This window comes from Rhododendron vialii, chromosome 10a (assembly GCF_030253575.1).
Source record: "Rhododendron vialii isolate Sample 1 chromosome 10a, ASM3025357v1".
Lineage (NCBI taxonomy): Eukaryota > Viridiplantae > Streptophyta > Magnoliopsida > Ericales > Ericaceae > Rhododendron > Rhododendron vialii.
This window is the reverse complement of record NC_080566.1, coordinates 18,779,005-18,806,518: the sequence shown is the minus strand read 5'-3', so window position 1 is coordinate 18,806,518 and position 27,514 is coordinate 18,779,005. Positions and strand designations below refer to the sequence as shown.

General features: G+C 38.6%; 2 protein-coding genes across 12 annotated transcripts in view; one reads left to right on the top strand and one right to left on the bottom strand.

The window, feature by feature from the left end:
* LOC131302416 (uncharacterized) overlaps nt 1-11,452 on the top strand; it is a 30,487-nt gene extending 19,035 nt beyond the window's left edge. The window contains exons 4-8 of one of the 9 annotated variants that reach the window (XM_058329036.1): nt 410-586; nt 4,126-4,140; nt 6,866-6,927; nt 8,167-8,280; nt 9,754-10,457. In XM_058329036.1, coding sequence (XP_058185019.1) covers nt 410-586; nt 4,126-4,137 — 189 coding nt within the window. In that variant the 3' untranslated portion in view covers nt 4,138-4,140; nt 6,866-6,927; nt 8,167-8,280; nt 9,754-10,457. The other 8 variants (XM_058329035.1, XM_058329034.1, XM_058329032.1 and 5 more) reach the window with 8 other exon arrangements.
* On the bottom strand, nt 10,418-21,559 carry LOC131302415 (patatin-like protein 2). 3 transcript variants are annotated; one of them, XM_058329029.1, is made up of 6 exons: nt 21,339-21,559; nt 18,766-18,881; nt 16,746-16,927; nt 11,563-11,725; nt 11,291-11,452; nt 10,418-11,160 (listed from the first exon to the last, which is right to left on the bottom strand). In XM_058329029.1, the coding sequence occupies exons 2-6, from the start codon at nt 18,871-18,873 to the stop codon at nt 10,630-10,632; spliced, it is 1,146 nt and encodes a 381-aa protein (XP_058185012.1). In that variant the 5' UTR covers nt 18,874-18,881; nt 21,339-21,559; the 3' UTR covers nt 10,418-10,629. The 3 variants fall into 3 exon arrangements, with proteins under 3 accessions (XP_058185012.1, XP_058185010.1, XP_058185013.1); XM_058329027.1 differs by lacking the exon at nt 21,339-21,559 and adding an exon at nt 19,018-19,235; XM_058329030.1 differs by lacking the exon at nt 21,339-21,559 and adding an exon at nt 19,062-19,231.
* Nucleotides 21,560-27,514: the final 5,955 nt, after the last annotated feature.

Below are 27,514 nucleotides of genomic sequence, written 5' to 3'. Positions count from 1 at the left end.
TTCCATGTTTATTAGCCTAATACAGATTTGATACCTAAGTTAGCTTGCACCTTCGTTAATATTTGTCATTGACTCATTTTCACTAGAAGAGCTACCAGTAATTGGGAATGTTTCTCTTTGTTTAATCTATGATTTTTGCCATATATTCAGAGATTATTGAGGATACATAAATGTTATCTGCAAAATGGGTTAGTGAGGATACATAAAAGATTCTCTTTTTTGTGTTTTGAAATTTTTGTCACTAGACTTGGATTTGTTTATATTTTGTGTTTCAAAAGCGGCACATGTATAACAAACAGAAGGCCAAACTTGGAAATGTATGTTTGACATGTCTTTTATTGACGAAATCAATGACCTCAGTGGTGATATGCAAGATCTGATGTCATTTTTTTTATGTTTGGTGGTGCAGTACAGCATAGAGAGATGTGAAGATGGGGATTCCTCTGAAGGCCAAGAATCTCACACGACTCTTTCATATGTTGTTGATGTGGAGCCAAAGCTGTGGTTGCCAGTACGTCTTGTTGAAGGCAGACTGTGCAGAGAGATAACAGTGAATCTTTCATGCATTCGAGTGGAAGCACAAAAGGCAAGTCATGACAGTCCTGCTATCTAGTGGTTTATTATTATACCAGTCATAAAATCCTTGATGTCTAATGGATCATTACTTCTGCTAAACACTGCAATTATGCTTATTCCGTTGTTGCAGACTGGAAGATGAACTGTTACTGAACTATTATAGATTGGCTTCTTTGTAGTATATGCATCCTTTTGCTGATTAAAGATGTGAATGGCAGGGGCCATCACAAATTGTTTTCCTTACATATTTTTTGTTTCGGCTAAGGTCTTGAAAGTGTACTCTCAAGTCTCAAAACAAAAGTCAAGGGCCTATCGCATCATTTTCTAGCAAAACGTGCATGAACAAATTGATTTGTTCAAATAATTTTTTCCTTGGTATAATTTAGAAGAAATTAAATAGACATCCTGTTTGGAGCCCCAACTTAAGTTCTCATCCTTAGTGGTTTGAATCATTAATGCCTTGTTTGGATGATGTTTTGAAAATTTTTGAGTTTGATTTTTGGGTAATGGGTGAAGAGAGAAAATAGGGTAATGATTAGAGATAGGGGTAATGAGTGGAGAGAGATAGAGATAGAAATGAGAATAATAATTGAGGAGAGGAGAGAGAAATGAGAGTAATGATTGGAAGCAGGGGTAATGAGTGTTTTTTTAGTTGGAATTTTTTTTTTCAAAATGTCATCCAAACAAGGCATAAGTTTCCATCCTTAAATTGTATAAAAAGTGCCCCATTATACCCTTATTAACTATCTCTCTCTACAGATTCAATGTCTATCGGAATTCTCTCTCTCTCAAATCTTGGAACATTCTCTCCACATCTCCAAGCCCCCTAAATTTCTCTCTATTCAGTCTCAAACACTCATCTCTTCTCTCTCCTCTTCTGTAAAACCCACAACCCCAACCCAATTTTTTTGTCTTGGTTATCATGGATTCTAGTGGATTTATCCGATCGACGTTATCGACTAGTGGGGAACTGGTTGATGCTAAGTCAGTGAGTGAACTCAGGTCGGATCTGAAAAGGAAAAATGGGTTGCCATTGGAAATAGTGATGGACACCAAAGTGGTGGTGAAATCAGAGAAACTGAAGAGTAAGAAGTTTGGGATCAGAGTTACTTCTGATGTCATTCATGGGTTTGGTCCAAAGGGTGAGGTTCCATTGATTGCTTCAACTTCTGATGCTAAATGTAGGGTTGATCTTCGGATCAAGATCTGGAAATGGACCTTCTGATTTCCACAGGAGCACTCAATTATTGTGCTGTTTTACTTCCTTTTTCTTTTTGATTTTACATAATAGATCATGTTATTGGTTGAAAGTTTAAATTGGGGAGGAAAATTGGGAGTGTGTACCTAATTTCATCTTCTCATAGAGAGATATTTTAGAAATTGTTTTCAAGTTTATTGAATTTTTTGACAAACATGATAAATTTATTCGTGATCAATTTATCATCTTTTTGATAAATTACTCACATATATATATTTTTATAAATTTATCATATATTATTTTGGTAGATTCAGTTATTTAATAAATGTATCATAATTTCTGTGTTTTGCATTTTTATGATAAATTCATTGTAAGGGACATTTGTTAGGTTATATGACAAATTTGATATATTTTTGTTGTTGCGTTTACAATAAATTTATTGGATACGAATCATACGATAAATGTTTCATAAATGCAAAACAAAAACATAAAAAAAAATTATCATAATAGATAGATTTATAAAACAGAAAGTCTACACACACAGCAGATCTGTGCACAGATTGTGCACAGATTTTGTTGTGGGGCCCACCATGGGTCCCACACAAATCATCCGAACCGTTTATTAAATGTAAAACATTTTTTCAAGGGCCCACGTAAAAAATAAGCTCAATCCGATACCTATAAGTGCTCGATCCAACCATATAACTTTTCATTATCCGAAAATCTGAATGAAAAGTTGGATGGTTGGATGAAGCACCTATAGGTATCGGATTGAGCTTTTTTTTCACGGAGACCCTTGAAAAAATGTTTTACATTTAATGCACGGCTCGGATGATTTGTGTGGGACCCATGGTGGGTCCCACAACAAAATCTGTGCACAATCTGTGCACAGATCTGCTGTGTGTGTAGCAGCTCTCTTTATAAAATTCGATAAATTTATCATATTCAAAATTGGTAGGTAATGTAATAAATTTAGAAAAAGAGAGGAAGAGAGAGAGAAATAAATAAGGGTAATGTTGGGTTTTTTTTTTTTTTTCAAATTTCAGGATGACAGCTTAATTATTAAAATCACTACGGATGGAGACTTAAGCATCTCTAGGAGACAGGACCCCTATTAAACTCCTATAATTTATTTGTGCAACATAAGTGCTAAGGGGAAACGAGCATACTGCATGTATCTGTCACAAAAAGCAGAGATTTATTTTTGATCTTTTCTGTTTCAAGTTCAAGGAAGCCAATCAAAGTATCAAATGAACTTGGTTGCAGCTCAAACAAATATTAACAAAGGTGCAAGCTAACTTAGTTGATCAAATCCATTGTTGGCTAAGAAGCATGGAACGTGTATAGGCCACACCCACACGTACATGTGTTGGACACAAGTCAGAAGTGAACACTTCGGACAACGAACCTGACTCGTTTCGGATATGCCCAAATGTGTCCAATAACTTTTGGTACATCATATATATTAAGAAAGCTTGTTTTTTTGAAAAAAAAATGTATCTATTAGTTTAGAATTGGCTTGGTGAAAAACCGCAAATCCAACCGTTCTATGCTCTCTCCCATTCATCTGTTCAAAACAAACTCATCCCACTTTATTTCCAATCCAGATTGTTATACCTAATAGATAAGGCTATTTCAGTTTGAATTAAATCACGCTCCTCTTCTCTCCGCGGTGCTCTCTGTTCTCTCACTCCGCTCACGACAGGCACCATCCAAGCCGTTAAGCCATCTCTGTTTTCATCCTCTCCCTCACTCCCCAAAGATGTATCTCTTTTGCTGTCTTCCTATTTCCTTTCTTGGTTAGATTCGAGTTGTGTCGGTTCTGTTCCAAGGTAGGTTTTTCTGTGCCCGTTACAGAAACATTCACAGTTTGGTCTCGCGGATTGGCAGTCGCCTGTGGATGGTTTCGGTTACTCCATTCGGGCATGTCGACTGATGTGTTCCAGTAGATGGTTTCATTCAGTCTCCATGCGTGGCGGTTAATTCCTGGGGTTCAAATATGGTGGTCCAAAATAGGTCTGGTTTTAGTTAGGGCCCGCTTCTCAGTTCTCAACAATGAATCTCTTGTGCATTCTTCTATTTTTTTCACTTTTTTTGTTTTGAATCTCCTTTTTGTGAATTTTTTGATATGGGTCTTTTTGTTGTTTTCCTTTTATGGCATTTCCACGTGGTTGCTGAATTTTCTGAAGAATAAAATATTCCTTTGTCTTTGGTGCTTTTTCCTATCACAATTTCTTTTTCTTACTCATCATGTGCACTTTACCAGTGGAAGCCTGTGACATACTGATGGGTTTTATTCTTTTTCGTTTAATTTTTGTTGATGCCCACGATTAAACGGTGGACAACTTCAGAGAGGGGAATAGCAGGTATGGACATTGGTCTATTGACCTTTGAATTAAAAAAGCTATGTAGCTATTCAGATTGATTACAAGTTCCCCCCCTTAATTGAAATTCTACCCAGAGCCGTTCATTGTTGCCTTGCCTTGCATGACTCGCATACAGACTTACTTTGTTCTACTAAAATGCATATCGCTTTGCGTGTTTAATTGTTGCTTCACATCACTTGTTTATTTGCTGATAATAACTAGTTCGGTAGTTTCATTCTCACACGATGGCCGCATCAAGCATATATTTAGATCTTCGATTTATCGAAGAAAAAGGGAAAGCTACGGGAGGAATAATGAGATATTAGTCACACAGTATTGTTTATGTGGCTAAATAGGAAATAGACTTTTTTTATGAGAATCACAATTGTTTTCTTCTTGTTTTACGCAAGACACAAGAACTGGATGTGATATATAGTAAGTAGGACTTACCTCACATGACAAAGTGTCATGCCATACTTCGCACATATTTTTTGATTGCTAGTTTCTTTTTGAACTAAGTCAGTTTTTCCCAATAGGGATTTGGTTGTAGTATCCCCTTTTTGTTGGAAAGGTTTTGTGAATGATGAGTTGCGCTCTTTTAAATTTTGGCGCTTTCTTTTAAATTGCTTGAGGTGTGCTGGTGATGGTATCAGACGGTGAATGGCCATGTGAAAGGCTTTGAGACAACTCAGATATTGTAGAGATGTAGACTAAAGAACCACACATACACCATAGCTTTATAGAGAAGAGGGACGTTACTGTAATACACAAATTCGAGTCCTGTGATAAAAAACACGAAAATGATGCACAAAACAATATTTTTGTTGATTCTGAATTAAAAGGGGTACAATTCTCTAATAAATGCTCTTTTATAAGAAAAAGAACAAACAATCCTCTGATTCGATCTCCAGAGTTGAAGTTGCAATCCAACGGCTGTTGAAGCTTGTTGTTGGATTGAAGTAGTAGGTAATTCCTTCAAATCTTCGAGTTGAGAAGCTTGAAGAACGAAGTTTGATCGAGGGCTTGAGTAGCTTAATCTCAACAAAACAATGAGTTTGAGGCGCGATCTTCGCAGGATTCAACGCGTCGATTTTTGTTATTGCAAACGAACCGGCACGTAGTTTGAGTGCTTGTTGATTCTTCACAAGAACTAGAGAGGAATTTGAGAAGAACTTTGAGAGAGCCTTGAGAAATGCTGGAGAGTGCTTTTGAATTCTCTTGGCCAAAAGATCCATTCTTCTTAATGAGAGCCTCTATTTATAGGCTCAAGTAGAGATATCCTAATTTGGAAAATCTCCTTTGATTGTTTTTCTTTCCAAATAAGAATAATTGACCCCTCCTTATGGTAATGAAATTAGGTCAAGATATACATAATACACACACACACACACATATCGGGAAAGTTTCAAATGAGGACCTCTTAAAATGCGGACTCCCGTTTCCTGATTGAATTTCGATGATCCGAGCTGCTTAATGTATTCAGAACGTGATTTTAAGGGTACCCGCGAGAAATCGGCTAAAAAAATGACCGGGAAGAGCTTGATTTGAGCAGTTTTTGACCCAAGGGAAATTTGATTGGGCCCATATCTTTGGGTTGACCCAATTTCATTTAAACATTCGGCCAATCAAGTCGGCCCATCTTATTTAATTTGGTCTTGCCCACCTCTTTTAAATAATTGAGCCCATGCTTTGGCGAGCCCAATATTTATTTGCAGGCTTTGACCAACATTTGACTTTAATTAATTTAGATTATTTATCCATCTCAATTAATCGGACAGTGATTAAGCCATGCCGAAATTTTAGTGTCTACAGTTACCTAAGATAGAGAGAGAAAGTGAGTTGGTTGCCACTATAAGATATTTTGATTGCTGTTGTTTCGTAAATGCAATTGACCAATTGGATAGTTTTATGTTACCAATCAGTTACTAAATTGTGTGAACCTTATGTGAAGCTTATTTTAAAGAGTTGCGATACTATCACGGATGCTAAGTTCCTGAATGCTGATTTATTTGTTGACGTTTCTGTATTGTCATTATGGTAATATCATGATTGCTTTTATCTGTAACTGGAAAAACACAATGTTTTTTCAATGTTTAATTTTTATTTCTATGCATTTTGAATATGCCACAAGGCCCACAACATGTATATTTGTTGCATACAATCTGTCCATTTCCTACATTTTTGCAAAAAAGGAAAACAAAAAAGGAAGGCATGTTGTGTCCATATCCATATTGGTACTTCTTAAATTGCAAGTCGTACCAAGGAACTAACGAGTTTGGCCTCTATTGAAGTGAAAAGTTATTTTTGTTACAGGGGATAGGATTTACTGTTACAGCCTACAGGAGTTCATACGAGTAATTATTCAGTGGTCTTGGGGCACTGCCACATGGTGCCCCAACACCCTTATCCACCACACATTTTTGTAGGGCCTAGTATTAAGTGTATGGACCCATGGAAATGTGCGGTGGATAAAGGTGTTGGGGCACCACATGGCAGTGCCCCAATACCACTGAATAATTACATCTATGAACTCCTGTCAGCTGTAACAGTAAATCCTATCCCCTTGAATCCATTAAAAATGAATAGACCCAGAAACAAGTAAACACCTTCACTGACTTCGGTTATTGGATTCATTAACACTGAGTTGCTAAGATGAGATAACACTGTCAAAGTGCCTTGTTCTGGTAGATTACTAGTAGTTAACAGAAAAACTTACCAACTGCAGAGTGCAGTCCAAAGTTGTTCCTTCACCAGCATAACAGCCAGAATCCAGCATCAATGACAAAGGTTTCCAGTTCAGTAGACCATTTCCCTCAAAAGCACTTAAAGTCTCCTTTTTTTGATCTGGTCCAACTTTATTTTTCTTGATGATACATAAGATCCACATAATTTTAGCTCAGTTAGGTTTGGCTGTCACATTCTTAAAAAAGAAATCTTTTTCTGAGAACATTCTAAGTTTCCCCATTCTGTTTGAAACTTTAACTGTCATATATGTGCCTCGTAAAATCTTTAGCTGGGATCCACTTTGTGGATTGTACATAGTGCAAAATCAAAATACAAAGGTTTTTTTTTTTTTTTTTCAATACTTTTTATTTTTCGTCAGTCGAGTGTACAACGGAGTTGAGGGAGGCTGGACCGCAGGAAAGGAGTCTCAAGAATTGATGGGGACTTGGGGCTCGGTTTGATTTGGTTTACCAAATGAGTCACAATGAAAAGTTAATATTTCTTTATGCTCAATCGAAGGTTAGGAAAGGGCCCCATTGGGCGTGACTATAGGGGTTCCATACCTGCTATGGAATGTAGGGGAGCTCTTGGGAGGTAGCTACTGAACGGAATGACAAAGCCTGTCACCAAAGCCCCACTAGGGTGCGAGCTGCGCAAAGGTGCCTTCTCACACTTCATTTATTTCATGGGGAATACTACCGCAAATGGGTTCGAACTCGCAATTGCTGGGAGAGAGAGGGAGTTTCACCCCACACCTTTGCCTATTTGGCTACCACCCTAGGTGGTTAAATGGGTTCATTTTGTCACTCAGTCACAATTGCCCTAAGTTCATTTTGTCACTCAGTCACAATTGCTCTGCTTGAAGCTTAGGTAAGCCGTAAGCCATAGGGCACACTTCCTAATCACCTAAGAGCCAACTTTGTTTGGTCAATCTAATGCTGGAGTCCAGCAAACTGTGGGGAATGTATTGTATTTCCTTGGAGTTTGTGTGGCTTGAAACTTTGTTTTGTTGCTACTTTTATTTAAAGCTTTTTTCTTTGAAGCAACATATTAACATTCCCTAGACACATGTGGAACTCAAATTCGGCTCAATACATGCCTGTTTGCTCAAAGCCTCATAGGTGTAGCTCATGCTTGCTCCTTTGAAGACCATTGGTCCTTGACTTGGTGTCATGGCAGTTTAATTAGTTTAAGTTTGAATTTTTTTTTTTGGATAAGCTAGTTAAGTTTGAATTTGAACTGTACTGCCTCCATTTGTGTTAAAGGTGTTTGTTAATTTGCTATTGACATATGTACTTTCAGTGGGTTCTCTCTCCAAAGTTCTTCAATTTTCTGCTTCGTAAAGCACTGAGTCACTGACCATGATTCATATGGGATTTTCTGGAGCAGTAGGATTCTTTTGTTTGCATTGTCAAGGTATGACTTCTCGTATAAATTTATCAAATAGATTTCCTGGTATGCTCTCTATTTAGAACTCTAGGCTTCCTTTTCTAGTTCTAAATAATATCTATGTACTTTTGGAATTGTGTGTTATAGAGGTAAAGTAGGATATCCTTTTTTTTTCTGATGTATTAGGGTTTAAGGTTTGGGTTCAAATTCCTGCCTGTGATGGCACTAAGTGGCACCAATACTTAGTCTTAGCCAACAAGACAAGCATAGTGAGTAAACTAGCAGAAAGAACACCCAAACACTAATTAGAGGAACTCGTCCCAGCCTTTAGTATGCACCAAGAATCACCAAGGACAGCCACTGGTTCATCCTCTCCCTTAACAACCAAACGATTGGCGAGTTTGTAGGGCCTCTGCTATAGTGATTTCTCAACAGCAACAAGTAAAACAGAACCCTAGACTCCCAGTAGAAGAGGATGAGATTAGACTTGCACATGGCAAAAGAAAACCCCTATGGTCCTGTGTTTCCAGAGCAACAAGGAGAAGCGCTTGTATCAAACCTTTGAGTTTATATGTTAGCTTTTCAGATTAATTTTTTTTCTCTCTAAATTATCAAATTGATGTACCTAAAATGAATCCTAACTAGTAAGCCTCTTTGTTGCAACTTTTTAATTTAAAATTGGCAAAATGTTGCAACTTCTTTTTTGGTAAAATAAGCTAGTCAAATAGCATTTGCTGAGTAAATATGCAGAATACCATAGACCAGTGAGAAGCAGAATACCGTAGACCAGCTATTGCTCTTCTGGTTTCACAGTTATTTCCTCCAAATTTGTTATCTACTTATCTCGATGTATAAGAATGAACGCTTGAGTGCATGCAAATGTGTATGTGTATGTCTTTATCTAGCAATATGTATATCATTTTTTGTGTGCTGACTGGAGTGTGCCATTTGATTACGGAGTATTCACATTCAATATAAGGACTTACATGTAAGTTCAGATTTTGTTTTTAAATAAAGGTTGCATGAGTTAGAATGGTGCAGTTCTTCCAAATAAAATGATCACCAAGGATCATATTAAATTTTTTTTGCTATGTCATTATTACTCATTCCTTAATAATGACATGGACTTATATTTTTAAATTGAAGAACATGGGAGACTCCCAAGCATGTCTAATATCTGCTCTATTACATACAAACTGAAATGTGCTTTATGGATCAAGGTTAACTGAGGGGTTCAAACTTAAATCGAGGAGAATGTATGGCTTGGGAATAAACCTATTAATCATGTTTGTCAGGAAGTAGATCAGTTGCGCTCTTTGAAACTGGGAGGGACTTAAAGTTGCATGATTGGGGAGTTAGGGTGATGATTTCCTGAAACGGAAATGGAAATCAAATAATATTGTCTTAGTTGAATCATTTTGCAGTGAATGAAAGTCTATTTCTTAGAATGAAAATTATAGTTTTAGTTGAACATTATGGCAATATATTCTCTCTTCCCAGGTTGAAATTCATTTTAAGCTGCAGGAGAATATTCATGTCCATGATAGATCTAAAGAAGAATTGTGCCCTTTTCCTTTCTACGGTATAGACGAAGATACATGTTTCTCATCTACTCTTCTTATATTGCCCCCTCTCGTGGAAGTAGTAAATGGTGTGATTACCCCTCTAGCATTTCTGATCTAATAGCTTGGTGGTAAATTGTTGCTTGGGACCTTGTTTTTATGTTGTGATTTGGTCATTATGGTAAAACTAGCTAGACAAAATGTTATCTCTAAAGAGGAGGAAATTGAGCTCGGTGAATTGGCTGGTTTGGTGCAAGCTAGAACGACCATATATGGGGGAAATAGAGTTTAAACCTCGTGGTTGCTTCATTGAAAGATATCAAGCCCAATCTGAATGGCATCAGAAGGTTGAAGATGTATTGATTGAGGCTCTTGTTGAATCCTCTGTGTTTGTAGCCATTTTGTTATTTCCCTTCTTTGTTTGGGGCGCTTCATTTGTTTTGTTCTTGGGTTAGTGCCTTGCCAACCTTAGTCTTTGGTCATCGTAAATTTGGTAGAGCACAGGATTTGGCCAACGTGCATGTGTCAATGTGGTTAGGATATTAATGTTTTGTACCGCTATCACCACCAACCTCTATTATCTTGATGTAATCCTGCTCAAGTATAAATAAAATTGCCTTCCTCGTTGAGCAAAAAAATAAACATTGGTCCTTGCAACTTCTCTCAAGTTATGAAACTGAAATCGATCGAAATTAAAAGGACAATACGGTGACTTGCTGCCTTTACTTTCCTCTCTTCATGTGTAAAACAGACTGCGAACATTGTAGCGGACAAGTTATTATCCATCCAAGCGATTACATGATGAAGGCATAGCTTAATCCTCACGTTCCCTGAGCCGCTTTTCATCCGAGAGCATCTGGGCAAAGTAGTTGAGAGCTTCTGCATTACTACCTCCATTCTTAATTGCCACAAATCTTCCCGTGTCCAAATCCACCCTCGACACCGGCTTCTCCAACAGCTCTTCCCCGATTTGCACAAGCCTCTTCAAGTTCTCCTCGGTTGCGACATCAACCGGCGACGTATCACCGGTCAATGCGTCATCCTGAATGCGAAGGTAATTATGTTCGCACCGAAGGGATTGGAAGAGGGTGGAAATGTGAATGTCAACCATGTCGGCGCTTGCATGACCGTAGACATCGAGCAATGGCGTGGCTCCGTTGTCCATTACCCAGTTGAGTTGGCCCCATTTTGAAGCAATGGCTGCGTTGTACTTTTCTTCTTGCTTGGCTGTCCCAGTGCCCAAGGATAAGACTAACATCCTGTCGGTCTCCATGGGTTTGACGTTGTTAAACTTGAATCTGCCCATAAATATTTGCTTGGAAATGTGGGTCATGGCCAATAGAGTCTGTAGGTCACATGTCACCATTGGTTGGCTGGTTAGTTTCTAGTACGAGATAAAACAAGGTCTAGAAAAGGTAGAAAAGAATGAAATAACAAGAGAAAACAAACAGCATATGTAAATATTCACTACTCACGGGATTATTTGCTGCAACCCCGCCATCGATAAGATTGAAAGTGCGTGTATTTCCATCCTTATCTTTGGTGTCAAAGTAATGTGCTGGAAAATATGTTGGAGCTGCTGAAGTGCCGATGCAAATATCTGATAGAAGTGCATTCTTCGATACGTGTTCTTTTCCCTGTCCATTGATTCAAATTACCAAAGTTATACATAAATATACGTATGTATATATTTGATGGAGTTTTTGTTGATTTAAAATGAAATGAACAAACAAAAGGGCTGTTGTACATCGTCCGTAGAGAAGATTATGGGTTGAAGGTACTTGATGTCGAAAGTTGGTATGACCACATCTGTTAGTGTTTGGCCGATGGTGATGTCACCCAATGCTTGTTGTAGCAAGGACTTCAAGTAAATCCCGTCATACTTTGGCCCCGTTGTTGAGTTGTTGATGCTAATCAAGAAACATCAACTGTTAGTGGTTCATACACATACCAAATTGCTGAGATTTCAAATTTACAAACCTCAATGGAGGTACCCACGTACATACAAGCACAATTGGAATACACATGCAACAAATGTATAAAAAGACCTAATGTAAGGGTTCAGGGATGCTGAAGTACAGGGATGTGGGTGAAGTGGGGCAAAACGTTGTTTTGATCCTATTTAAAGTAGTCTTCTTGTATAGTTGTATGTATGTATAATTGTTCGTTCTGAATTTCAATTGCATTTCTCAATCGAAACTCAAATCATCTTGAATGTACTTACAGGTGATAAATAAACTTCATTTGCTTGAACAATTTTATCAGTAAAGAATTCTTTTAGGAGAGAACATTTGATAAAAATGTGTCATTCTTGATTCTATTCTTCAAATGGCGGCTCAGTCATCTATTTTCACCAATGTCATTTTCTAATGTCTATTTTGAAAGAAGCTTTGCTGCAGGATTCCAAAATGTAGTAGCAGCTCTAAAGGGAGTGCCATATAGGAGCAAAAGTACAGATTTGCCTCATTACACTCCTGCAGTATAGGGCTGTAGCGTAGGGGTACCCTAGAACAGCCCCATTCCTCACGACCAAGTATAAATGAGACTGCAAAATAGAAGACCCACATAGATCCATTAACGTATTAAACCTATTTACTTACTACCTTTTGTTAAATAAGAGAGCATATTTACTACCTTTTTTTGACTCTTAGTTTAGAAAAATAAAAAATAAAAAATTCCTGGCAAAAATCAGCATTGTTAATTGTAATTAGTGGTGTTTGAATCTTTGTCAAATGTAGGACATGGTGGCTAGCACTTGGCTATCATTACACTTGTTAGATATTTTGTGATTTACAATTCATTACGTTAATTTATTTGATGGAATTTATGATTACATTTACTTCTTTGATTTCATTGCATTTATATTTAGGAATTGTCATGAGACAATGTTGGGGTGTGGTCAATGTGACTGTTGGAAAGCATTCATTTTGTAACGACCCTGGTTTTTGGTAAATAAAAATTTCGTTAAATATTTGAATTTTTATTTTTAATTACTTGGATTGCTTTTGAAATTTCTTTTTAATTTCTAATAATCCGTCATAATTAGATTTGAAACTTATAAAATTATATCTTTTCGCACCAAACAATCTAGTTATTTTCTAAAGACAAGTATGCTTATAGAAGCACTTGTATATTTTCCTAATGAGTAAAATACTTTAAATTATATTTCTTGGCTAGAAATCCTACTTGGCAAGTAGAATTAGCTTCCAACCAATTGGTTAGAGAAACTTAGTTACCATTTAACCTAGTTATATTCTCCTAACCTTAGATGGACATTTTTGACCATCTTTGAGCATTGTGAACCTTTCCAACCCTAGACTAGAAAATCATTATATCTTCCAAGTGTACTTTTATTTTATTTTATTTATTATTTTTTTTCTTCTCTTTCTTTACCCTTGGGTCAATAATTACTAGGGAAAGTTTTATCCCTTGGGTAATAAAAGTAAGTCAATTCCCTAGATTTTCTAAGTACTTATATATCTAGATATAGGTACCTTATAAGGAATTTTACTAGATTTCCTAGGTACACAAATAACCTTATATATAAGTGCATGTACCTGATAAAGATATTTTTCCTAGATTTGCTAAGTACACCTATATATTTACATATAGGAATATGTACCTCATAGCCATTATTATATTTCTAGGGAATTCTAGACCATATTCCTAACCTTTGCCCATTGGATAATAAATATTAGGGGAATTTTTACCCCATGGATAATAGAAAACCTAGACTTACCATTGACCTCCAAAGATATTGTCCTAAGATTTTTAGGTACACATATATGTTTATATATAGATATATGTACCTCTTAACTTATTATATTTATAGGAATCTTGACCATATCTTCTCTAGATTGACACTTGAAAGTCTTACTCTTTCCTAGACTAGATCACATAGTACTTAAAGTATACTTATACATGGATATATATATACACTTACCAACCCAATCTTTGAACCATCACTTCTTCTTCCATCAAATCTTCCTAAAAATCTAACCCAAGTACAAAATCTAGTCTTTCAAGGTCATAACCAAACCAAACCAAGCCTTACGTCTCAATCACTTGGGGTCGGCTACATGAATCTGTTTCTTCCATTGGACTCTGTCAAGTGCCACTTGTTCACACAGACCCATTATACTCATATATTTGTGCACTACAGCATCTAATGTCAATTTAGGTCTACCCATCCCCGTAACATTGCAATCTAGAGCTATCATATCTGCTCTCTTAACTATTGCATCTTCTGGTCTACGATAGATATGCCCAAACCACCTTAGCCTATTTTCCCTCAACTTCTCCTCTATAGGTGCTACACCTACCATCTCACGAACTGTTTTATTTCTAATCTTGTCTCGTCTAGTCTTACCACACATCCACCTCAACATTCTCATTTCTGCTACACTCATTTTGCTCACATGTTGTTTCTTAATAGGCCAACATTTTGTCCCATAAAGCATCGCTGATCTTATGACAGTTCCATAGAATTTTCCCTTCAATTTTGTAGGTACCCTCTTGTCACATAGTACACCAGTAGCGCTTCTCCACTTGAGCCACCCCACTTGGATCTTATGGGTCACATCATCAGCAATCTCTCCATCTTTGCTAGGGAAAATTTTATTCCTTGGGTAATAGCCAAGAATTTTGCTATAAATAGCACCTCATTCTCACCATTCAACTCACACCTTCCATTCTTCAACTTCTCTCTCTAGAAAGTCTTGTATTCTTGCCTTGTTCTTACTTTGTTCTTAGTGTTCTTGAGGTTCTTCAAGAAACTCATCCTAGGCCGCCACTAAACCACCACTCGACCACCCTTTCGATCCAAAAAGTTTAAGTAGTTTGGTCAAGACCTAGTTTCGAGAGAAACCTTTCTCTTTCGAAGCTACCGGAAGCTCACCGTAGGAAGTTACTCCGTCCGACGTACTTACTTTTTCCGTAGCCGTACCTATCGCCAAGAATAACGGTAGAATACCTCTACTTACCTACTCTACGTATATTGTATGTTGTTTGTATATCGAAATGCATGGAAGTATTCGTATTTTGATCTTAAAGATGGTTATGAGCATGTATATATATGATTACTTAGATTACCTGTTTGATGTGTGATAAAGCATAAGTGGTATCCACTCAAAAGGCGTCCGTACATGTGGCGTTATGCTTTAAGTTGTGATATGAGCATGATAGAATAATATAAAGTTGGATGATCTTGCTAGTTTAGTTTCAAGATTACAATGAATGATTTATGATTACGTATGAGAAAAGTTCTGCCACGGAGTCTTTACATGAAAACAAGACACGAATATTGAGAAAGTAGAAACATGGAGGGTGTGTTAATGGCAAGGTATGTTTTGAAACCGCAATGTGGCTGGACGTGGTAGCCCATTGTGTGTAAGAAAACCCGCAATGTGGCCGGACTTGGTAGCCATTGTGTGGATTTGCGGAAACCGCAATGTGGCCGGACTTGGTAGCCTGTTGTGTGAATAAAAACTCGCAATGTGGCCGGACTTGGTAGCCCATTGTGAAGATTGCCAAAGGGGCTGGACGTGGTAGCCTCATTGGTAATATGGCTTGGTTATCCGCGGAGAGGAGCCAATGCAAAGTTTTGTGTGCCAATAGGAACCCGGTGCGGCGGAACCATTGTGAGGATACTCGGGAGACCGGAACGGCGGAACCGAGGTTGGGTGTGTTAAAACGATTTTGAAAATGTTGATTTGGTAAATGAAAGGTGAAACCAGTGACACGGTCTACGAAATGACGTGTAGGAGAAACTCAGAAATCATAGACATCAACGACTGTTGAATAGCGAATGTGGTTGTTTCATTGTTAACTGTTTCAGTTAGATATGTATGTACTATATGGAAATCGTTAATTTTGTGATCTACTGCTTGTATGTTAAGGGTTAGTGGGTATGGATTATTCTATTGAGCTCTCGTAGCTCGTGGTGTTACCTTTGGTAACCCTGACATATTATACTGGTGGCGACGCTGGTATAATGTGTCAGATTTTGTAGATGATCAAGGTGAGCTGTACACCTTGGAGGCCTTTGGAGCTGGCTAGGATGGAGGAGTAGGCGGAGCTGTAATTAGAAATCCTTGTTTCCCCTCCCTTTTGTAATGAAAGTACTCTTATGGAGGTTATGATGTAATATGAGCCAGACTCTATTTAGATATTCAATAAAATTGTGTATTTAACGTTCCCAAAATTCGGGGCGTTACACATTTGTAACTCCTGCACCCCAATTGAGTTGAGTGCCACAGACTATTATATATAGTGTGGTATACATGTGATTTGGAAGGAACACAAATCATATTGGCAAATGATATTTGGTTCATATATTTGTTGAGTGGCTATTTGAGCATACGGGCAGACGTATCTTTTCTTAGGACAACGGTTTACGTGTGACTCAATCCACATAGGTTTTCTCTTAAACTTCTACTTTTGAGTTTATATAATTATCTCAATATTGTATTGTTATGTTGTTGTCTCCAATTATATTATATTTTACAAAAATTCTGACAAACATTTCCAACAACACTTGCTAGGTTAGGAAAAATTAGCCACCGTGTATAAGGCCCCCAAGTCCTATAAGGCTCGCAATTTGGTTCATAATATCAACTCGCATAGACCAACTAAAATGGAAAAATGAGAACGGTAAGTCCAATAGCAAAAAGAATCAAAAAATGTAGTGAAGGATCCATCAAGAAACTTGACTAGCAATTTTGTGATTCGAATCTATTCTTCTTGTATTACTGCCTGAAAACACAAATAGCTATTTAAATTAATATTGCAGATTTCAATTTAAGATCTCGCGTAAACTCAATGGTTGAGCCTCCCCTGTATTTTTCATGCCTTGACCTTTAGAACGAAATTCAAGAATTGCTGAATATAAAGAAAGAAGAAGCAGTTATTTTTTTATAATTTAAATCTCACGCATTCTGAGGGAAGATCGAAGGGCTCTGCTTCAAGTAGAAATTGTTAATGTCTCGAGCAGCATACAGAGGGCGGTTGTCCTTATTGGGAGTGGCAAGCATTGTGCTCACCAGGCCTCCTGTGCTAGCCCCAGCTATTATATCAAAATAGTCTGCAATTCTTGCATCAGGTCCATCCAATTCCTGCACCCGAACATGCATTTATCCAATGATGTTGAGCACACAAGCAACTATTGTCAAGTTGAAAGCTAGTTGAGTACACAAACAACAATGTGGAAGTGGAAAACCAATGACTCCATGTACCTAGAATTAAATCATATAAAAGTTAGTGGTGTTAAACAATCAATCATGTTACTCTTGCTCCACTCTTGTTCCATTGGGTAAAAGTTTTTTTTTTTTTTTTGATAACCGGATCTCCAAGCCATAGCTGCTTATGTGCACCTCGACTAATCCCGGAAACCTAAAGTTAACGACCGGGCAAATACTCCAAGAGTCCCAATGTTTGGAATAGTTGACCTCCATGAGATTCGAACATGCGATCTCATAGAAGACAATCACTTATTTGCTTCATCATAACCACTTTGCCAGTTAAAAGTTTGGATCACTATAATAAAACATAAAACCATATTGGGCCGCAATTTTAAAGCTCTTTAAGCAATGAAGCCAAGTTTGAGTAACCTACTTCTCTTCTCGATAAGTTTATTATAATCATGGTGATAGTAAAAAAAATAACAAGAATAAATCGTCAAAACGAGTTATGTGTTTCTAAAATCAGGCTTGAATATAATAGCTCATTGCTCTGCTCGTGTACAACTATGTATGCAAAACTGTGTATCTATATATGACATATGATCGAGCTTCATTTCTAGTGATCCTGCTCTATGGTCCCAGAAAGTGGCCTGGTTTTGTTCCAATTTCGTAGGAATGGGGTTTCCTATATATACTCTGGATCGGAGGAGCCTATTTTCAAAGGCCCCTTCTCTTGTTATTCGCCAAATCAAACATGAAGTCGAGGAGTAAGGATGCTCAAAGGAAAAATGTCAAAGCAAGTTCTCTTTCCGCTTTACTCTTTTTTTTCTTGATAGTAACTCATGTGTCTGGACCAGCTTCTGTACACTTCGACTAATCCTGAGAGACTAATTCCACTTGTCATTTGTGGGGATCCTAATTAAAGTTGAAGTGCTATTTTTTGAGCAGAGCAAAGCTCTTTCCTCTTTTCATCTTCCTAAAACAAGATCTCATATATATATATATATGTTATAAATTATTTCTTGTACTACAAGCTTTAGCCTACGTGATGGAGTATTATCATTTTCAAGATTTTCCTATTTTTAGTTGTTTTTTTTAATAACGGTTTAATTATAAAAAAAGAAAAGAAAAACAAGAGAGAGAGTGGATATTCAACTTTTGTGTATTGTGACATTCTTGACTGCTTCTTTGACTATTTCGTGATTTCATAATGGGCACATATATAAAACTGTTGAAGTAAAGACTGAAAGTCGGATCAAATTAAATTTTGTCCTCTACATGATTTCATTATGTCCATCTTTATTATGGGTTCCATCAATGATTGTATTTGATTTAAAGAAGTCAGTTTACTTTGATTGCTTTATCCAAGCAAAATCCCGTATTTTGTTCACCCACCTATCAAATAAACGCCGGAGGAGAACCTCCGCCAACATTCCGGAGAGCTTTAATATCGTCCCCTTTATTGCGAAAAGCTACAAGGGTTGCAGATCTATCTAATAGTCTGGTCTTGATTCCTATGCTTCGTATTGATAGTCAGATGATAGGAGAGATTTCGCTTTTGGTTTTTTCTTTTAGATGTTTAGGCTTTTATTTTTGTTAGTCCTATGGAGTATGTACCGTATAACTTGTATTGGTTTTTATTGATATAATTGCATCTGTTCGCTCTCAATCTCCAAGAAAAGGAAAAAATGAAAAAGAAAGAACAAACGTACCTACAAAACAAATTAAATTGGATTCTAATTATTAAAACAATGATGGATCAGGAGATTTACCTGGAGCTTCGATTCGAGATAGGCGAGGATGGTGCCAGGGATAATCCCTCGGATGCCACCTCCGTCAATACTCAGCACTGTTACCATATTTCCTCTGCGCGGAGCCATTTCAGGTTCTGAGAAAGAGAACAATTAAGAAGAAATTAGAAAGGTTTTGCAATTTAGCAAAGTACTAATAAGTACTACTGTACTAGTTATAGCACTGATGAAGAGAATCAGTCGTCTCTTGATCTGCACATTATATCTGCAAACTTAAACTCCTTTCACTGTGTAATGGAGTATTATTATTAATATACCAAGAAAAAGAAAGAAGCATGCGGGTGCCAATGGCCAATGGCAGCAATACCATTTCCAACACAATTTTAAAAAATTTGGTCAAAGTCTTCTTCCTTCTCCCTATGAATAACATTACCAAACATTTGTTTAGGACCTTTCAGTATATCTTAATCTACTACTACAATTTTGCAAGGATTTAAATATCAGTCCTATGTAGCGGTTTTTTGGTCCTCTAATACCGCTGCACCCTGCTATATCAGGACTATCAAAAATTCGCATCCGTAACGGCCGATTCCCTATACGTGTATCCGATTTTTTTCCCGCTTCACGACAACTACGACGGCTACGGCTGCTTCAGGTCCTTTGGTGGCAAATATAATTTAAAAAATTCGTGGTCACGATACCCAATTTCTCACTACATATTTTTCGATACACTCGCTACTGCTATTTAAAACCTGCTATTTTGTCTGCTTTTGCATTATCATATGGTTATTGGTTGCGATGGGGTTATTGCAGCAGAGGCCAGAGGCAACATGCATATATTCAACAAGGAAATATTCTAAAGTCTTAAGCACCTACCTGAGCTGAAACTCTCTTTCCATTTCCTATCTACCCCTTTTTTTTTTTTTTTTTGGAAATTTAATATAGTCAGACCTTTTCTATGGATTGAGCAAGGAACCTAAGATTCTTATGAGATATGAGAGGAATCAGATTAATTCCTGCTTAGTTTGAGAATGTGCTTCTTGGTTGAATATGTCATCGAGAATCACATTCTCATTCCAGTTAGTTCCAAATGCAGGAATTGTAAAAATATGGCATCACATTATCATTACTCATCAAGATTACTGGAGTATCATTTAAATTGAGTCTTCATGAATCGGTTGCTTAAGCTGATTTCCACAAAGAGAAAGAGTCGTCATGAATCTTTGCCTGCCAGCCGGCCTCATCGGAGATAGGTCCGTCAGTTTAACCTAACGTTGTGAAATTGATTTTGTAAATGATTTTAGTGGTGGAGGAGTCTGACTGAGTGGTAGGGGAGGGGAGGGGAGGGTTGTAGCCGAGGGAGGGAGGGAGGTGGCGAGGGTTATCTGATATTGGCGGTATGTGGTGGAAGTAGCTGGAAAAGGGCTAATGGAAGACTTAGGTGTAATTAATTATCTGGGGTTAAGGGACAGCGACCGGATAGTTGCTTGTGGTCACTTTTCAACGTTAAAAACGTTCAAGTAATCGCTTCAACTACAGGAATCAAAATGATATACTATAGGAGTACTTATTTTTTGGTGAAGAGTAAATGGATTTGTGAAGATAGAGACATTTCTAATTAAAGCAAATAATTTGGGATAGGAAGATTCTTTTATTTTTTTTTAGTTCAAACAAAATCACTCTATCATCAGTGACTACATTTATCGCACTTCGAGTTTTTGGGCTATGCAAGCTTTGGTCCTTCGGTTATGTACTTGTGAATAGACAGAAAAGGATTTAAAAATAAAAAATAAAGTTGAGAAATGAAACAGAGAGAAAAATAAATGATATTCTTGCGTGAAGAGAATGAATACGCAATTGTTAGGAACAAAATTTCAGTAAATAAATTGAATATATGAAATAGAATTAGAATAGTTAGCACCTCATAATGTATCACATTATCTATCTATACTATACTATACTATACTACACTACTTTTTTTAAAAACACGAAGATGTTTCCTACTTTTTTTTTATGTCAAAAAATACCCCTGCTAAGAGTGAGAAGTACAATCATACTGGGATACTGAACGTCGTGTCCGTTATAATAGCATAGGCCAATTGTAACGGAAGACCACGTCTGTTGAATGTCATACGCCTCTTGGAGAATCACCATAGCCTTCGAACATAAAGGCTGCATACGCGGCTCTTGGATTAGCAACATCGAGGGAAAAAAGGGAGCATTTCTACAGCGTCTGATGCCATACGCAATTCACACGCCACAAATAGTTGATTGTGATTAGGTAATTTGATGTGGTTATTCGTCTTGTTATTGTTCTTCATCTCATCCTAAAAACATCGACAATGATAACAATGGCCTCCATCACTCTGTTTCTCTTGAACACGAGTTCACATTTGTCATAGCAAATGGGTACTGGCAAAGTGCAACCAAGATGTCTCCGTGTGACTCCATTTCTCTTCCTTTGGTGCTTGGCCGTCATTCTGTTGGATTAAATTTAACAGAATAGTAGGAATTACTGTAAACCAGTAGCAAAACAATAAATAATAGTAGCAAAGATAAAATTCTTAATCAGAAAAAATAGGGATTAGAAAAGCCTGTGGATCGAGGCACGTATGGTGGCACCTTCCTAAGAGAAGATACGTCCCATTCTGCACTGGGTTGAATGATGCTCTACTCCCAAGATTCAACGATCCTCCGAGAAGCTTTGTGTGCAGCTAAAGCTTACTCACGAACCCATAATTGCCCGTATGCTCAAAATATAGGAGTAGCTTCAAAGTAATATGCAAATTGGAAAATAGAGTGAATATGGTTTTGTTTTGTTTTATTTATTTTTATCTGCAAAGGATGAAATTTTATTAAAAAAAGGGAAAGGGAAAAGGAAAGGGGATCCAACAAAAAGTTGGATGATAGACCTCAAGGGCAAGGCCCAAAACACCCAAAGGTCTACATGGGTCCAACAAACAAATAAACAATACAACACAACCCAACACCTAAATAAAACAGATTAAAGCCCAAAACACCCAAACCCAGTCCAACCAAGGACTGGCCCACCCACTCCAACACCCAAAACCCTAAACGCTATATACTCCACCGCCGCACAAACCACCGAAAGACTAGCCTCGTTGTAGCCGGCCCCTCCCAGATGTAGAGATCGGTGGCGGAAATCGGCTTACGACGATGAAGTACACAATACTCAAGGCAAGGGAGCACACCACCACCAAACAGTAGCCCCAACCAAACCCAGCACCACCGGAGAAACCAAACAGTAGCAACAAACCGGAATGATGAACCGCCAGCCCCGCGCCCAGAGGAGAACTCAGAATGGCCGCCGACCTGACTTCGGCACACAAAACGACTTGAGCAAACCACCATGGGGGCCACAACCACCTCACCACCACCAGAGTGAAAGCCATCGTCGATCCCACCGCCATCTTCACCGATCGTTTTGAATAAAACCTGCAAAACAAAATTAGAAAAACGAACCTAACGGGACACCACCCCACCGCCGATCCCACCGCCATCTCATTTGGGGAGGGCGGAAACCCAAATGAGAACGGAGGAGAGGAAAAGGGGCTCGATCTAGAGGAGGAGAAGAATAGGAGAGAGAGATAGAGGGGGAGGAGGGAAGGAGGCCACCTCCCCCAGGTAGGCGGTGGCGGAACGATGAAAAGCCTTAGGAAAATCGCCTGGATAGAGAGAAACAAGGAACGTGAAAATTCCTAAGCATGTTAGCTTCTGGTTTTGTTTTGTTGCTATAGAAGTGTAAGAGTACTTTTTCCTCCCTATGCATTTGATGAAGAAGAATGATGCACTATATAGCTCCAAAAGAAGACATAAATCATAAAGAGGGAATGAGAGAGGAGCCAGTGGACTGCCAAGGCAGATAAGGAAATGAATAAGAGGAGTAAATGAGCATGGGTTAATGCTCCTCTGCCAAGCAATGGCATCCCAATGACAATGGAGTAAATGTGCACATACTAATTGTTTGGCTACGAAATGGCTCAAGGACAGCGCGCGGGCATGCCAGGACTTGTCGCGTCGAACGTAAGGACTGGGCATCCATTTTCTGACTTCGTAATTGTACGGCGAAAGTGCTGCAAACCTAAGGGCTAGATTGCAGTGATGGTTTGTGGTTTTGCCACAACGAGCATGGACTTAGCTATTTCTTAACCGTGTAGGAAAGAGAGCAACGTAAAAGTAAAAACGAACTTTATTATGTCGGAATAATAAAATTGGGTACAAGGAAAGTAAAATTCAAACTACTTGAAGAAGTAAGTTTGAATGGGTTTGAGTACGAGGTACTCGATAATCTACGTTGCTGAAAGTAGGAAAGTGTTTTTAAGTGCTGGGCTTTGATTGGTGTGGGAACCCTTTTTTAGTCTTGAGAACTAGTATTTATAGGCCAAGCATCTCAATGGTTCTGCATGCAAGCGGATTTGTTGGCTTCTCCTTGTGATGCCATGTGTCCCACGATCCAAGTTGCTGACGGTTTCTAGCAGTTGATTGAATTGCCCACGTATTCTTCTTAAGTCATGGGTAGTTATTGGAAGTTTGGGAAAGTTAGTGGGTTCCCTTTTTCGTGGGCCGCAGAGAATCATGGGCCATCAAATGGCCAATCAATGTACAACCTTCATGGGTCCATCTTCTATTTGCACTGGCATTCACCAGAATGTTCCAAATAAATCTTTTCGACCATGGGCCTTTATTTCTTATTTGGATAATTGAGCCCACAACATTTCAACCCATGACTGAAGCAATCAAAATTAATTGGGCCTAAATGGTATCAACTTGGCCCATTAATTTTAGCCTAGAACATTTCAATTTTTCGGCCCAATTTAATTAAATGGCCCTCCAATGCTTGCCCAGGACTGAGTGCCAAAAACGGGTGTAAACAATGCCCCCCAGGCCTTGACCTTATTCAAGATCTAGGTCTGTCAATTAGGACATAGTACAGTTTTTTGCAAACCAAATTTTTTTTTTGCAAACCAAATGAGTCCTTAAGTTTTTCTCAAATTCAAAAAGATTATCAGGCTTGTAACCAACCTAATAACTTTTGAATTTCCAAGTATGGATATTTTTTAGCTGAGTTCGGACTCTTCTGATTCCATCTGAACCAAATCCCACAACAAATGGGACGTGATAAGTCTCTCAAGAGTCCTACTTACTGTGGTAATTATTTATTTCTTAGGCCTAGGGTACACGTGCCATCACCTCAGGCCTTGCATTGGCTTGCACATGCAGCTTTTTATGCAGTCAAGACTCCTCTTGGGTCAATCAAGAGTCTTATCTCTTTAATTGTCATTTCAATTTTGAACATAAAGAGAGATAAGTGCAACGGCATCTCTTGAACTTGTACTGTCACCCTTAAAACCCCATTCTTGCACGATCATTCTCTCTCTACATCTTATCTCCCTCTCCTTTCTCCAAAACTCGAACGAACTTAGGAACCCTAATCCACCATTATTCCTCGATCAAGCCTCTAAACCTTAGAGAAAATGGCTACTCATAAGGCCCATGCGCCTCCTCCAAATCCTAATAGTCTCGCCATTCAAATTCGGAAGATCTTGGCCGAGGAACATATAGCAGTCGCCAATCATGTTTGGTGATTGCTAATGTTGATCGTGTTGGGCTAGGGCCTGCCTTCCAACTAGGTTTCCGCCTCAACTTGTCCCCATGTACCCATTGGTAGAGGAAGCACTTCCCTTCGAGTCCACTTTATTGGACTGGAATCGATTCACCACTGATATCCCCAACCGTCTTTGGCATAGACCTAATGCAAAATATCTAGAATGACATCGAATGCTTGAGGCCAAGGGTGATCTATCGAGGCAGATAGGGATTTGAGACGCCATTCTTCTCAGTCGATCCCTTATTGATATGGACAAGAACCTTTTCCTTGCTGCCTCTCAATTTTGGTCAGTCACTACGAACTCCTTTCACTTCAGGGTAGGTCTTATGAGTCCAACCCTCTAGGACATAGCTTTCTTAAGAGGCCTTCGTTCCCATGGGATTGAGGCCAATTAATTTTTGTCTAAAAAAACCCCTTACTTTGAATATAAGGAACCCTTGTCTTTTGCCCCCTTTATAAACCACTATGCCAGGAAAGGTCTAGTTGAAGATAGTGAGCACGTGGCTTTTCTTCTTTACTGGCTAAACAAGTTTATCTTTTGTATCTTTGCAAGAAATTCATCTTTGCCCCTGGTCCCTTGTGGATTATAACCCTATGGTTATGGTCTTACTTTCCCAAATTGGCTCCACCGATGAATAAAAATTCAGAAAATACTTGTTATGGTCTCCACTACGTTGACGTGGTCTTAGACATGCATTTGGTGTCTATTTCAAGTTTTTCTACCATGAACTTATGAGTACAGAAAAAAATTGGACACCTTTTGTAAGAGTCACCGTACCTTGGTGGTTGAAGAGAGGTGCATCAGACCCTGGGGATCATTATGATGACCACATGGAGATCTAGACCAGCTTCTTGATCTCCAGAGACCTTCTGTATGGGATGGCCTTCACCCCAACCAATCACAAGTGTGGAGTGGAATACTACAATGCAGCCTAATTTGCTAGGCAATTCGGCCTGTGTCAGCTCACCATCTGCCTCCATATCAGTCCTTGAACGAGGACTTCATTGACAGACCCGTAATTCAACCGAGGGAATTGGAAAGGGTTAGGAACATTCTTCCTCACCTTAGAAAGAACTTTGCCCTCCATCCCTACATTGAAAGAACTGAGAAAGGGGCCAAATTTGACAGTTGGTGGGGAGGTTACATAAAGATGCATTTTTCGACTCCATATCTGGATGCTTTGACCAAGCTTCTACCCAGCGTTGCTGGAGTGCTTGAACTTGGCATCACAGTGCCCTTGCAATAGATCAGTCCTTCTCCAACCTCCAGTGTTAAAAGAAAAGGTAACTTAGAGGCCTTTTATTGCTTTTATTCTTTTTAAGCCTCTGAAGTTTGGACTAATTTTCCTCTTCATTTGCAAGTCCAAAGGACATGCCAAAAGATGTTACTGCAACCCCACCCGTTCAAAGATCACAGAGATTGAAGACTACTGCCAATAGGCAATGGCCAAAGGTATAAGCTCTTTAGCCCTTCATTCAGTCCTTCAAAATAAAGTGATTATGCCTCTATCTTTTCCTATAGGAACCTGAGACAGTGGTTTCTGGTAGGACAAAGAGTAGTGCTAAAACCAATTCTCTAGAAGCTGACCTTTCGAAGAAGGTTTGCACTCTTCTTGGCTTTGCCTTTTGTTTTACTTGAATGTTTTTGCTAACTTTCCTTCTTATAGGCCACCTCCAAAACCAAGGAAGGGCAAGTTGATTCTGCCTCTACCAAGAAGAGGTTGAGAAAGAAAACTCCTACACCAGCTGACTCTGAAAACACCGTGTCTGCCAGAGCACAATCCCATTGTAAGGATGTCTTGCGGCATGGTTTTCATAGTATTTATGCCTCTTGGGCATCATCTAATATCATCATCTAATCCCCCTTGTACTTCAATTTCAGGAAGTTGATGATTACTTTGAGGAAGAGATAGAAGAAGAAGACAAAGGACTGAATATGCCTGAGCATGAACCTGAACATGAAGCCTCCTCCAAGACTCCAAAGAAGCCTAGATCTCTAGTTATCAAGCCCATTCCTACGATCAATCCACCCGTTGAAACTGAATTCGTCAATGTGCCAGATGAGGAAGAAGAAGAAGAAGACCTGGACTCCCTATTCAAATCTGCCCAAGATTTGTTGATGGCAGCCACCTCTGGTGCATCGGGTAGTGGCCTTGGCTCAACCTCTCAATCTCAATTCACTCCAGACGAGGTTGCTGAAGCCAAAACAGCCCTTAGAATGGCTCTGCTCCAGAACTTCAAGGCGATCATTCATCCTGCCAGAGTTTCAAATATCAAAAAGGCTATGGATGTGCTATCAAAAAGTCCCAAGCTTTGGGGACAGAAGAGACTGCTCTTCAATACTTCCAGAAGGAATTTCCAAGCATGATCAAGTCCATGACTCCTCCACTCATGAGCTCAACAAGGTGAACACAAAGATGGCAGAACTGCAGGCGGTTGATGCACCAAATTTAGTTCTAAATGGATTTAGTTGAAGGAAGACATGCAAACAAATGAAGCAAGCATCACTACCACCTCCAATCAAGTGTAGGATCTCAAGGCAAAATTGGCACAAGCTGAAGGTCGTTAGGTTGATCATCATAATGAGGCTAAAACTCTGGCCAAACAACATGATGATTTGAAAGCTGGATCCATGAGCCAAAATATGAAACTAAACCTCTTGGTGGAAGAGATGCCAAATCTTCGTGGACAAAGGGAAACAGTCGAAGCCCAGCTTGCCAGTCTTGACACCTCTTGGGAGAACCTCAAAAGCAGTCTTGAAGGCCTTCTGTAGGTCTTGACCTCCAAAACTCTAACTTTTGAACTTTGGTCTGTAATAAGTTTAAGTTTTCTGCTTCTTGCCTGGCCTGGAACTTTCCTTTAATTGATTAAACCAACCTCTTACTATAACCAGTCTCATCTCTCTGCAAGGCTTATACCCGAGCCCATAGTTATCCCTCTTTTCCGGCAATTGAGGCAATGGTTTGGATGATGTTTTGTGGACTAACCTTGAGGCCTTTATGGTTTTTGCATGACAGGTATCTTGGCCTCGGTTTAGGCCTCGTTGGAATATCCTTCTATGACTTATTCAGTAGGTTTTCCCCAAAATCTCTCATTTCCCACATAGTAGGATAATGATGCTCCCATTTGTCAAATGTTTAT